The 13942-nt window shown below is 41.0% G+C and overlaps 1 protein-coding gene across 1 annotated transcript in view; it reads left to right on the forward strand.

Moving 5' to 3' along the window:
* Positions 1-318: 318 nt before the first annotated feature.
* Positions 319-13942, forward strand: part of UBE2G1 (ubiquitin conjugating enzyme E2 G1) — a 92000-nt gene continuing 78376 nt past the window's right edge. Inside the window, 1 exon segment of the mRNA XM_033090559.1 lies at positions 319-847. Coding sequence (XP_032946450.1) covers positions 334-847 — 514 coding nt within the window. The 5' untranslated portion in view covers positions 319-333.

Genomic DNA, 13942 nt, shown 5'->3' on the forward strand with positions numbered 1-13942 from the left:
TATTTCAAGAATCTTTTTGTGCATTCTTTTTGTAAAGTGAATTATCAGCATGTTAAGTCTATTTTGGGGGTTTCCTTAAAATGGGGTACACCAGTACTAAATTCATCTTTAACAATGACTAATTCGCACACCATGGGTGGAGTGTTGGATGGTTGTTGGGTGCTCACCAACAACTAACTAGGCATCTTCCACTTCTTTGGCGCCTCGGCTCCCAGACCACCTGCTTCAACCCGGAGGCGGTATCTTGACCCTCCGCGACCTCTTCGTCATGGCGTCTGCGGGGCGTCTACCGCCTGAGGCCTTGGCAATCAGCCGGGCGTCGACCTTCCCAAGATGGCGGCGACCTGAGCAACTGCGCGTAGGGGGCGGGATCCTGTCGCCGGAGGCGGGGCAGGGAGGCACAGGGGTAGGGCTTGCAGGCGCGCCGATCCAGAAGTAGGTAGCCCCAGCGCGCCTGCGCGGAGCGGCCCTACGCGCAGTGAGGCAGTGGCGGGGGAAGGCACCGGTGGGGCCGACGCGCGGGTTGAAGGAGGGAAGCGGGCGAGCGAAGTCCCAGTGCGCGCCGCGGCGGCCCGGGTACCCTCCCCTTCCGGGCGTGAGGCGCTGTGAGGAGAGCTGAACCGAGCGGACTCGCACCGGCAGCGAGGCGCCGCTACTGCTGCCCTAGTCCGGCCTCCCTCGGCTTCGGCGCTCCCGTAGTGGGGGCCCGGGTTCCTCAGCACACCCAGCTCCAGCAGCCCCCAGAGCCTGTCTCCGGCCCTTCGAAAGCCCCGGCGCCAGCCCGGGCCCTTGGTGGGGAGGATGACGGAGCTGCAGTCGGCACTGCTACTGCGAAGACAGCTGGCAGGTGAGGGCGGGCGGCGGGGCGCCGGGCCGGGCCGCGATCGCGGCGAGCCACTGCGGCTTACCTCCTCCTTTCCTCCCGGGCCGGCCGGCGGCTGGACGGCCAAGGGGGAGCGGCAGCCACCGGCGAGGGCGGGTGCGGGCCTGTGAGGGTGGGGAGCCCGAGGCGCCGGTCACGGCGGGCCCAGCACTTCTTCCCCGGCTTTCGGAGGGTATTGGGGGCGGGGACGCGCCCCAGCCTCAGCGCTGGGACGGGGCTTGGTGCCCTGTGGAAAGGAGGGGAGGCTGCCCCCTCCCCCACTGCTGGGTGGGACGTTGCGGGGGAGGGGCTGTGGGTCCTTATCCCTGACCGACCCTCCCAGGAGGGGCGGGTCCCGGGCTCAGGTGCGGCCGAGGCCGCCGGACCCTTGGGGGCAGAAGGGAGCGTCTGGGCCCGCCTAGCTGCGAGTCCCCGACTCGGGTGTCTGCGCCGCGCGGGCGGGCAGCGGGGGGCGAGAATAGGCGAAGAAAGTGGCCCCAGGCTGGATAGGTGAGGCGCGCAAAACTTCTGCCCGGGCAGCGCCGGGTCCGCGGAGTTGTGGCGGACAACAAAGCGCCGGCCTCCGCGGCCTCGTCGCCAGCGCGCGGGGGTCTGAGAACCTGGCGGGGTGCGGGACGCCGCCTCGCCTGCCTCTGCCTGGCACGGTCTCTGGCTGCGCCGCCCGGTTGGGGGAGGGTAGGAGCGGGCAGAGTCGAGAGCCGCTCGCTGGCCGGCTCGGGGCTTTGTGCTCAGAGCGATTCCGGCTCCTGCGCAGGCCTGCAGAAGTCTGCGGCTGCGGCCCGCCGGCTCTGCCTTGGGGCGGCGGCCGGGGCTGCCCCACCAGAGGTGCTGGTGTCCCCCCTCCCCCATTGTCCCGGCCTCCGGCCGTTTGCGGCTTCCAGGTTGACTTTTTAGGGGGTTGGCTCCTACTCTGCTAGGTCTGGGCGAGCGGAGCATGCGCGCTGGAGACGTACGTGTGCGGAGTGTAAGGGGGGAGATGGGTTGGTGGCTTCACAATGCCGCCCCACGTGCTGCCAGATTTAAAGAGAAATGAACCAGCAGTTACCCCTGCTGTCCAGCGCCCAGCGTGTGTCCTCAGTTCAGGAGGAGTCTCACCTCCCCACGCTACGTACAGCCAGCCAGCCGCCCTTAGCCCTCGGCGGAAGCCAAAGGCTAGAAAGAAGAAATGGGTTTTTGAATTAGATTTACTGAGAGTTTGAGGTGTTCGTTAAATCACCTTTATGGCTTCTTAAAGAAAAGGTTGTCAGGGACTGTTACAGATTGTATAATTAGGTTTATTATTAGACCATGAGCAAGCAGATTTAGACAAATATTGAAGTTCTAGATGCTCAGGGGGAGTGATTTGAAGTGAATGGAGAAGTTCTAGTGATACCTATGGCCACCACGAAAAATGTATTGGAAAAGCAATGAAAGAATAATAACCTTATTGCATCTTATATTTGCAAACACCTTTTCTGTGTAATTTTTTGGTTTGTTTTGGAAGAAGGAATTAAGATTTTTTGTCTCCCTAAAAGTTCTTTAATCAGAATAAGTTTTTATTATGTAGTGAACTATTAAACAGTATTAAAACGCTAAATTAGTATTGAAACAGTACTCAAGTCTTACATAATGGGAAAGATATACATTTTAAAAGATGTTAAAGTTATGCATTTACTAAGAAAGTAAAGTGTGACTAATGACAGTGTTAGTAACAATATTTCAGATATTTTCCCTACCCATTTTTTACAGATTTACAGATTTTGATAGCCACTTGGTTCAGTTCTGCACTCTTTTTACAAGATTAATCCCAAAAATTGATAAAACATTTCTCAAAGCTCTTTATTAATGGTTGACTTTTGATAAGGCCCACTAAAATATGCTTTAAGGTTGGAGGAGAGGATGATTTAGTTTGTAATTTTTCAAGTCTCTTTAAAAAGTTACTTGACTGCTTTTCTTGCCTTAATCAGAAACAACGTACTGTTCTTAATATTTTCTTAAACCGTTGAGGGATTTTAATTATGCTCAAAATGTACAAAATAGTAGGACAAAGCAGTACATTAAGTGGAATGTTAAAATATCAAGTTTATTGGAAAGACTTGATAACTACATACTAAAATAAAGGCCCTGTTGTATTTTAGTGTAATACCTTGCTTGAGCTTTGTGGTTCTTCAAATATCATTTGAAAACAGGAAAGAATGGTAACCTGTAATTTCTTGAAATCTTTTAGAGTGAACATTTGGAAGGCTTTATAATAAATGCTTTAAAAATCTTGAAATGTATTGAATTTAGTAGACACACAAACCTGTAAGCCTTTCTAGCTGCTAGAATTTCAGAAACTTAACAACAGTGGCCAACAATGGTTACATTTATTGAGCCCCTAGTATGTTAGTCCTTAAGGATTTTACTTCATTACTTGAGGGAGAATTTATTGTGTGTGTGTTTTGTTTTGTTGGTGACTGTAATGAAGAACCTGGTTACTTTCAGAGTTGAGCAGAATGGTTCCCTGGGTTGCAGTTTCTCACCTTGGCACTACTGACATTTTGGGTGGATTATTGTTGTGCAGTCCTGTCCTGTGCACAGAATGTTTGAGGAACGTTCTTGGCCTCTACCCACCAGATGCCAGTAGTACACCCCCTATGTTGTGACAGCCAAAAATGTCTATGTTGCCAAATGTCCCGAGGCACAAAATCATCCCAAGTTGAAAAAAAATCTGGTTTATGGTGTTTTAGTTCAGACCATTATGGCTATTGTGAAGGAAGTAAGCACACCTAACAGATTCATGAAATCAGATAGTCTGCATATTTCTTTATGGGTATTATTAGACTGTGACTTATTCCTTTGCGAATTCAGCAGTGACAATTAAGCTTTTGCAGTGCAGTATGCTAAATAAGAAATCCCACAGCACAAGATATAATTTTAAACATTTGTATTTTTTGAAAAGTTGTTACAAGCACTGGATAAAAACACAAAGAATACAAGAAGGTATAGTATTTCCACCCTGACCCCCAAATTCTTTCCTTGGAAGCAACCATTATCGGTAATTTCTTGTGTGTTTTTTCAGAGAGATTCTTGTATGTGTGTTTATATGGGCTGATATTTACTGGGGACTAACAGGTACCAGGGGCTGCACTGAGTACTTTATGTATATTATTTAATCGTCCCAATAAGGAATAGAGCTTAGAGAGGTTAAGGGACTTGCCCAAGGTCACACAGGTAGTAAGTGGGGCTGCTAGGTTCATGTTCAGGACCTTATTTTATCCAGTAACTACCAAAATGATTGGGAAAACATTCCCATCTTAATAGAATTTATTGTACAAAATGTTACACGTTAAAATCTAAGTGATACTCTTAAGATAATCATAAAAAGATATTTTAGCCATTGTCAATTTAAGATCAGCATTCTCCAGAGTCAGGGAAAGTATTGATTTTAATGAAAGCAGCTCCAAGCTTTTTGGTATTGGCAGTTAACCCAGGAAAAAATTGGGACTGCTTGGACTTATTCCCTACTTTAACCATAATGGATTTTACTGTATGACAAGCATTTATAAGGCATAAGAAGTTGTTTTTTTAAAAGATCACTTGAGGTTTTTAAACATCGATAACGTAGGTTTTTAGTAGTTATATTCCTCATAGCCATCTTCCAGAACTAGGAAGATGAATCTTTTTAAGCAATTATTCCCTTAAGGGGAATAATTGAGCTGCTTTTACTGTAGAAATTTTGATTATATATTTTAAAGTAATCTGGAAACTTCTCAACTTTGTCTCCTTGGCTACACATGTAAATAGGTTGTTGTGATGAATTATGTGTATTTCTCAGACATAGTGTGCAATAAAATTCCTTGGGAATTTGTTAGAAATACAGATTCCTGGCCTCATCCCCACAGTCTACATGTGTTGATAGGGCCCAAGAAAACCTAATTTTTATAACAACTCTGTGGGTGTCTGTGCAGCCGGTGTTCTGAGCTACTACAATAGATGCCCCAAGTTATTTCCCCCACTGGAGGCCACCTGCAGGCAGCCCACTTCCTAGTATTTGTGATGTGCTGTGTTTCAGAGAGAATACTCTCTAAAAGGAAGAGTTAGAAAGATTTTTTTATTATTATTATTATTATTAGTTTCAGGTGTACAAAAGAGTTACAAAGATTTAATATTTCTTATTGGCTTTTCTAGAATATACGGGCACTCTGACATACAATTCCATCAATAGTCTTAAACAAGCAGAAATAGAATAATTGATTATTGGCAGGGTCATAATTGATTATTGACAGGGACACCTGAGTGGTAGAAGATCCTGGGTGATGAGCTAAATATTAATATTCTTAACATTAACAATTGTTAAAGGCACATATTTAGAAATGGAAGAAAAGTCTAATTAAAAGTAAATCTACATTGCATCAAACTACTAATTGTTTAACAGTTTGGGAATTTTTATATCTGGAAATTATTACACTATTATAGAAAGAATGCAGGTACTACATATGGTACTGAATGCTTTATCAGCCAAAAAAAGCATGAATGAAACAATGGTTGAGGGAGGAATGTAGGATGATTTACAATCCCTGTAGTGGAGAGAGCATCAAGGAATTATGCATCTAATGTGTTAACAGCATCTCAAGTAGTGTAATTTTGCAATACGTACATATACCAGATCATTACATCGTACACCTTAAACGTACATGTTATATCTCAGTTATATCTTAGTAAAGCTGGAGAAAAGTCTTGAATTTTTTAGTGAATAAGTGAATTTTCTTAACATTAGGGAGATGATTTTTAAGTTACAATTTTTATTCAGTGAATATTTTTGATAATATAATGAAATTTAGTTTTTTATAAATAATGGTAGTTTAATTTTCTCTAAATAAACTACTTCAGAATGAAATATTTTCTACATTAGTCTTTTGTAATGGATGACCTCACTTTCTAAAATACTGCTGAATGTATTAAAATGTTGAAGTAAACTCTAATTTGTAGGTATTAGTATATTAGTATAATCTGTATTTACTATAAAGTAGTACCAAAGTATATAGTTATATAGTTATATAGTTTATATAAGTTAATACACATTATATTTGGTGATAGTATGCATGTAATTATAAAATTAGATGTCTTGAGTATCTGTAGTGATATCTAGTGTGGAAACTGAAAATTCATTCACTACCACTGTGTTATTGTTGCTTGTGGGTTCTTTTCTCAGGTGAAGTATATTTGCATTATTAAGATGAGTTTCAATCTTTAGGTTATTTGGTCTCGGGTGTTTCAGTGCAAGTCTTTTTTGAGGGGGGTTCACTAATTTACGGTAAACGGTAGTGTCTATGTGCTCCTGTTTCAAGCAAATAAAATACTAAGCATTCCTTTGTTTTAATGGACTCCATTCAGTTTAGGATACAGCTGAATCAAGGTATCAGTTCTCTTAAGAGTATTAGGTTAAATACTTTTTTTTTTTAAATTTATTGGGGTGACAATTGTTAGTAAAATTACATAGATTTCAGGTGTACAATTCTGTATCACGTCATCTATAAATTACATTGTGTGTTCACCCAGAGTCAGTTCTCCTTCCATCACCATATATTTGATCCCCCTTACCCTCATCTCCCACCCCCCACCCCCCTTACCCTCTGGTAACCACTAAACTATTGTCTGTGTCTATGAAGTTTTTGTTTTGTTTTGTTTTCCTTAGACGTTTATCATTTATATCCCTCACACTGTGGACCCCTCTCCCCCATCCACTATCTCTCTGACATCATACCGAGCCATCCCATTTCCACTATCTCCACTCCCAATGCTGTACTCTGCCTCTTGTAAATGTATACATACCTATATATACATATACATATATATATATATATATAATATTATAGTTGGCATTCATTATTCTTCAGCTTCAGGTGTACAGTGCAGTGATCAGGCATCTACATCTTCCCTGAGATGGTCTCCCAAATGGGACACGTGTCCATCGGATACCCTACAAAATCTTTACAACATTATTGATTACGTTCCCCAGATTAATTTTCAAAACGCCGTGGCCATCTTGTGGTTACTGATTGTTTTCTAATCCCCTCACCTTCCCCCTTACCCCCACCCCCGCCCCCGCCCATCTAGCAACCCTCAGTTTTTCCTCTTTGTCTCCAAAACCGTTTCTGATTAGTTCATTCACTTATTCTATTCTTTAGATTCCACATATAAGTGAGATCATATGGTATTTGTCTTTCTCTGTCTGACTTATTTCACTTAACATAATGTTCTCTAGGTCCATCCATGTTGTTGCAAATGGTAAGATTTCTTCCTTATGGCTGCGTAATACTCCATTGTATAAATGAACCACCATTTCTTAATCCAGTCATCTACCGATGGGCATTTTGGTTCTTTCCATGTCTTAGCTATTGTGTATAGTGCTGCAATAAACATAGGAGTGCATAAAGATTTTTGAATTGGAGTTTTGGATTTCTCCGGATAGATACCTAGGAGTGGAATTACTGGATCATAGGGTAGTTCCATTTTCAGATTTTTGAGATACCTCCATACTGTTTTCCATAGTGGCTGCACCAATCTGCAATCCCACCAACAGTGCACAAGCGTTCCCTTTTCTCCACATCCGCGCCAGCACTTGTTGTTTGTTGATTTATTGATGATAGCCATTTTGACTGGGGTGAGGTGGTATCTCATTGTGGTTTTTATTTGCATTTCTCTGATGGTTAGTGAGGTTGAGCATTTCTTCATATGTCTGTTTGCCATCTGTATGTCCTTTTTAGAAAAATGTCTCTTCAAGTCCTCTGCCCACTTTTTAATTGGGTCGTTTGTTTTTTTGGAGTTGAGTTGAGTGAGTTTTTTATAGATTTGTGATATTAATCCCTTATCAGATATATCATTGGCAAATATCTTTTCCCATTCAGTAGGATCCCTTTTTGTTTTATTGATGGTTTCCTTTGCTGTGAAAAAACTTTTTAGTTTGATATAATCCCACATGTTTATTTTTTCTCTTAACTTCCCTCGCGCGAGGGGATATATCAGTAAAAATCATACTCCGGGTAATGTCTGTGATGTTTCTTCCTATATTTTCTTCTAGGTATTTTATGGTTTCAGATCTTACATTTAAGTCTTTAAGCCATTTTGAATTTATTTTTGTATATGGTGTAAGGAGGTGGTCCAGCTTCATTTTTTTGCATGTGTCTGTCCAGGTTTCCCAGCACCATTTATTGAATAGACTGTCTTTACCCCATCGTACATTCTTGCTTCCATTGTCGTAGATTAAATGGCCATATAGGCATGGATTTATTTCTGGACTCTCTATTCTGTTCCTTTGATCTATGTGTCTGTTTTTATGCCAGTACTTAAATACTTTTTAAAGAATTTGCATTTATCAGTGTAGAAAAAACAGTAATTAGCATTACTTAGCATGACAGACAAATCTAAAGTTGACAGATTTAACACAAGTAGGTGTTTCTGAGAGACAACTAACCCTGTTGAAGATTTCCAAGAAAATATACTTTCAAGGGATGGCAGCAGTTTGTAATTTTTAAAGACTTTATGAAAGACCTCAACCTGCCACTTCAGGGATGTATAAACTTGTTACAAAGATGGAGGAAGGCAGAAAGGAAACTTAAATCATTGCGTGCCTGTCACATACTCTTCATGATCTTAGGACTTTCCATATGTGGTCACATTCAGTTCTCATATCAAATCTTGGAATTAAATATTGACAGCTTTTTGAGATAAGGAAATTTATAATATATCTGGTAATTTCTCCTAGGTAACCCTTTTGGAGCTGGCTGGCAGAAATAGGTCTGTCTGCTAATGAAACTGAGCCCTTTCTTTATCAGTGGCTTCTTTTGACATTTTGGGGGTTCTTAGACTCCTTGAAGGAACTAGTAAGAGTCAAAGACTTTGTCCTGAGAAAAATGCGCCCACACAGTTTGGGGTATAATTTCAGAGGGTTTTCTGATCTCTTGAGTGAAGCTCATTTATGCACATGTAATGCTGTCTCTTCCATCATTCATTCAGCACATTTGATGACTTTTGTGTGCTGTAGGGATGCCAAATGAGTAAGTTATTGTTTGTGTATTCTAGGAATTTGGAGCCTGCAGAAAAATCCCATAAGAAGGCTGCTTTAAAGTATTAGAGAAAGTCAGGGAAAGCTTGCTTCTACCTGTCTGGTTCATGGAGGGCTGTGAGGAGTGGGTGGCATTTTTGCTTGACTTGCAAAGGATATGTACAAATTGATCACATAGAAGTAGGAAAGTGTTTAAGGCTGAGGGAAAAGAACAAGCAAGATAGAAGGCTTGTACTGAAAGTAATTCAATGTGTTTAGAGTATATGAAAGTAATTCAGTGCGTTTAGAGTAATTCAGTGTGTTTCCAACAATATTTGGAAAGGCCAGTATTTGTAAAAGTTCTTAAATATGTTGAAGTATAGAATTCTATATGAGGAAAGGGACGTGATGTGATCAAAGTGTGTTTGACCAGTGCTCCTCAAATTATCTGTGGTGAAAGACCAGTTTTTAACAAATTTCCAGTTCATCATGTAATGATACTTCAAAAAACAATAAAAATGAATTATCAGAAATGTTAAAAAAACATTAATTTGAGCCCATTCTTCATAATATTAGACTATCACTTTAAATGACTATCAAATTGCTGTATGTGTTTCTGAATGCTTACTCTAGCTTGCTGTGTCATGGGCCAGTAACAATTTGGTGGATTGGCACCAGTTCATGGACCACACTTTTAGTAGCGCTGCTTTGGACAGGGTGGAGTATGACATTTAGGCGACCTTCTCTCCATGAGGACAGAGATTTTTGTTTTTGCCCGTTAACTGACATGTCACAGATGCCTAGAAGGGCTGGCTGAAACGTAGCAGGCAAACAGTATTTATTGAATGGATTAGAACTACCATTCTGGATTTTGTCCCCCTAAGGATTTAAGCACATGTGAACTAAATCTTTTAAACTAGAAAGTAAAACAATTAGAATACTTCCATTGAATAAACATTAAATTTCTTCTGTATGCCAGGCCCTAGGGACACAAAGATTCATGATACGATCTGGCCTTTTCTTCTAGTGGGGAAGGTAGAGTTTTATAAACAAATATTGGTCAATAATTAGAATGTAGATGACTTCACCACAGTAGTATAGACATTCTTGCCCTTTTTATATGTCTGCCCCCACTGCCATTTATTTGTTTATAGCGTTGACCAATGACACTTATTGGAGCACCTTCAGTGTTTCAGCAAGGTCTTTATTTTTCTCTTAAAGCAGTTTATCTACTCTTACCTACTATGACTATCGGTTTTCTAACTATAATTTACAAAGTACCACAAAAATTAAAGTCCCTCCCCCCAATGTCTACAAAGTTTCTCTCTTGTCCTGTACCTTAGCTACCTGAGGCTTCCTACCCAGGTGGCTAACCACATTTTCCAGAATAGGAAACTGAGTGGCTTATTCACAGTAGCAGAACCAAGACAACTAGATTTCATTGATCTCTGAGCCTGCCCTTTTAACAATATTTAAATTAGATCTACATAGAGAATATAAGAATGTGTTGATACAATTATCCGTTTCCTACTTGGGTCCTAGGGTGTCCTGTGGGGTTATATGTTCCTTTGATTTTTTTTACTTCTTTGAGGATGAATCAAATGTATTTAAAATTAATGTCAGGTAACCTAAATCAACATATTCTAGGGGAAAATGGCAAATACGTATTTAAAAATATTTTTTCTAATTATAAGCAAACATGTTTATTGTAGATTTGGAAAAGATAAAACATACACATGCTATAACATCAGCCATCCCTCTGCTGCCTCTGTTAACATTTGATTGTTTTTTTCCATTGCATTTTGCCTTTTTTTAGTAAACTGAAAATCTCAAAGGAAGAACCTTCAGTGGTAAAGATTTTAGTAGAAGTCATACTCCCTGAAGTTAGTTCATTAAGGTTCCTTTTACATACTTGATTCTCTTTAAGCAGCCTACCGCTAGATCAAGAAATTATTTCTTCAAATTTATTTAACGAGTAAATGACAGAGATAGATTTCAAACCCAGGTCACCTTTCTACCAAGACTGCTGCTTTTTACACAGTAGCACAGTGTTCATTAAACTAAAAGAACTTTGTGACTTTTGGAAGAGGAACTGTTATTGCCCATGGCCGCTCATCCTCTTGCTGTAGGATTCTAAAACTCAAACATCTCTCTCTTTCAAGGCTAATGTAGAGAGGGGTGTTCCTCTGAGACCTTCCTTAATACTCTTACCCGAGGTAAGTAGAGGATATTGTTTATCTTTTTTAAAATTTTTGTTTAGCAGCGTATAGGATGGTTTATATTGTCGCCATTAGAAGTCTAGGACTTGAGGCCGTGCTAACTTTTTTCAGAGTGCTGTGAACACCTATGGTGTGGAAGTTCCCCAGGGCAATACTGTATTTTCAGTGTCTTTTCTGGTTGTTTTTACATCTCTCCCTTAGGATTGTACCTTTGCTGCTGCTTCTACCCTTCGCATTTGCCTGGTGGAAACAAAACTGGTGGTTATCCAGTTTGGTTTATATTTAACTCTTGCAGGTGCAGCACGGCATGCGTGAGAAGGCACCGTGCTTCCTGCCGCCCTCGTCAGGGTCTCAGGCGTCGTCTGGCTGTTGGAGAGGCCGTACCGCTGTGACGGGCGCTTTTAGAAAAGTAGACCTTTAATTTTAGAACAGGTTTAGATTTACAGAAAAATTGGAAAGACAGTGCAGAGATTTCCTGTATACCCTGCACGCAGTTTTTCCTGTTAACATTTTATGTTAGTATGGTATATGTGTCACAATTAATGCGCCAGTATTATTAACTGATGTCCATACTTTACTCAGATTTCCATGGTTTTTACCTGGTGTCCATTTTTCTGTTCCAGGAGCCTGTACAGGATACTGTTACTCCATTTTAGTTGTCATGTCTTCTGAGTCTCCTGTTCTGTGAGAGTTTCTCAGAATTTCTTTATTTTTCATGTCTTTTGTAGTTTTGAGGAATACTGGTCAGGTATTTTGTAAAATGTCCCTCAAATTGGGTTCGTCTAATGTTTTTCTCATGGTTAGATTGGGTTTGTGGGTTTTCAGAAAAGTACCACAGAGGTGATACCCTTCTTATCACGCGTTGGTGGTACCTGATAACCACCAGTCAGCACTGGTGACAGGGACATTCATTACTTGATTAAGGCACTGTCGGTTGGATTTTTCCACTGTTACTGTTGTCGCCTTTTATTAAGTCCAGCCCAAATTCATGTGGGAAGGAAGGACTAGGCCCTGCCTCCTGGAGGGGAGAATATCTCCTTACATTATATGGATTCTTCTGTAATGAAGATTTGTCACTCCTCCCCTGTTTATTTGTTAATTGAATCATCTATTCAGTATGGACTTCTATATTGTGGACTTTTGGTTAAAATCTGTATTAGGGTTCTCCAGAGAAACAGAACCAATAGGATGGATAAGAGATACACTTATATGTCAGTCACGTTATTGACTGGACTGGCAAGTCCAAATTCTACAGGGTAGCCGGACAGCCTGGAGACCTGGGGAAGAGTGGACGTTCAGTGCAACTCCAAAGGCCGTCAGCTGGCAGAATGTCCTCTTCAGGGGAGGTCGGTCTTTGTTTTAAATTAAGGCCTTCAATTGATTGGATGAGGTCCACCCATATTCAAAGTCAACTGATTTAAATTGTAATCTCATCTAAAAAACACCTTCACAGAAACATCTGGAATAATGTTTGACCAAATATCTGTGTACTGTGACTTAGCCAAGTTGACACATAAAATTAACCACATATTGATTTTGTTCCTTAAGTCATTTGCTTTGTTCCCAAATTGTTCCCGTTTTGGTCAGAGTTCTTTCAGGCTGGCTCCTGTGTCCCTTATACGTGCACTCATCTTTTTAGTTTTTGAGCATTATCTTATTTCCTGATGACTACAGGATATATCAGACCTGTCCTGTATTTTCTCTGTCCCAGCCCTGTAATGAGCTATTTTTCCAAGAGTGCTGTCTAGAAACCAAGAGAGGGGCATTGGAAGTGCTCATTGCTACTGGAGTATCATTACTTTATAGGACAGAGGTAGGCGGTGTATATTTATACTAATCCAGGTACATACGTATCTGTGATGCTCCTGCATATCCATCTGTTTATAAATACTAAGCTACAGCTAGGTTCATACTGATGTTTCTGACCCTAATCAAGTACCAGTGTTCATTCTAGCCTCCCCTTCTTTTTTTTCTGTAACTTCCCTCTCTGACACTGTGAAACCTGTTTATATTTGAAAGCAATTTCAGGGGATGGCCGGTTAGCTCAGTTGGTTAGAGCGTGTTGCTGTTACCACCAAGGTTGCTGGTTCAATCCCCACATGGGCTACTGTGAGCTGTGCCCCCCCCACGTATAAAACAAAACAAACAAAAATTAATAATAAAATAAAGTCTTTTATAAAAAAGCAGTTTCAGAATTGTTAACCCATACCTTTGTGGAAAACAAACTTACAACTAGAGTACTGTGTTTATGTACATTTCTTTTTGCTCTTATCTTTTCAGTTTACAGTCAAAACTAATGTCCAACATTACCTAGGTCAGCTCCTTCCCCACCCCACGAACTCAGTGAGGTTATGTCATGCTCGTACATCTGTAATACAGTTAATTTGTCATTAGTCTTCATTCCATCCTCATTGATTTTTAAAATTTATTTTGCATACATCAAAATTCATTCTTTGACATATACATGTCTGTGGGGTTTGATGTAAAGGGCATAAAGTCATGTATCCACCACTGCAGGACCATACAGAATAATTTTATCACCCTAAAATTTCCTCTATGTGTCTCCTTTGTAGTCTGTCACTCCCCTTCCACCAGTTCCTGGTAACCACTAATCTATTTTCTGTCCCTATAGTTTTTTGCCTTTCCAGAATGTTACATGTAGTTTTTAGGGTCTGGCTTCTTTCACTTAGCAGAATGGATTTGTTGCAGGAATCAATAGCCTGTTCCTTTTTATCACTGAATAGTATTCCATTGTATACTTTCTACTGTATACATGCCATCATGCTACAGTTTGCTTATCCATTTCCATGTTGAAGGGTAACTTTGTTATCTTGC

The sequence above is a fragment of the Rhinolophus ferrumequinum genome, chromosome 21, assembly GCF_004115265.2.
Source record: "Rhinolophus ferrumequinum isolate MPI-CBG mRhiFer1 chromosome 21, mRhiFer1_v1.p, whole genome shotgun sequence".
Taxonomy (NCBI): Eukaryota; Metazoa; Chordata; class Mammalia; order Chiroptera; family Rhinolophidae; genus Rhinolophus; species Rhinolophus ferrumequinum.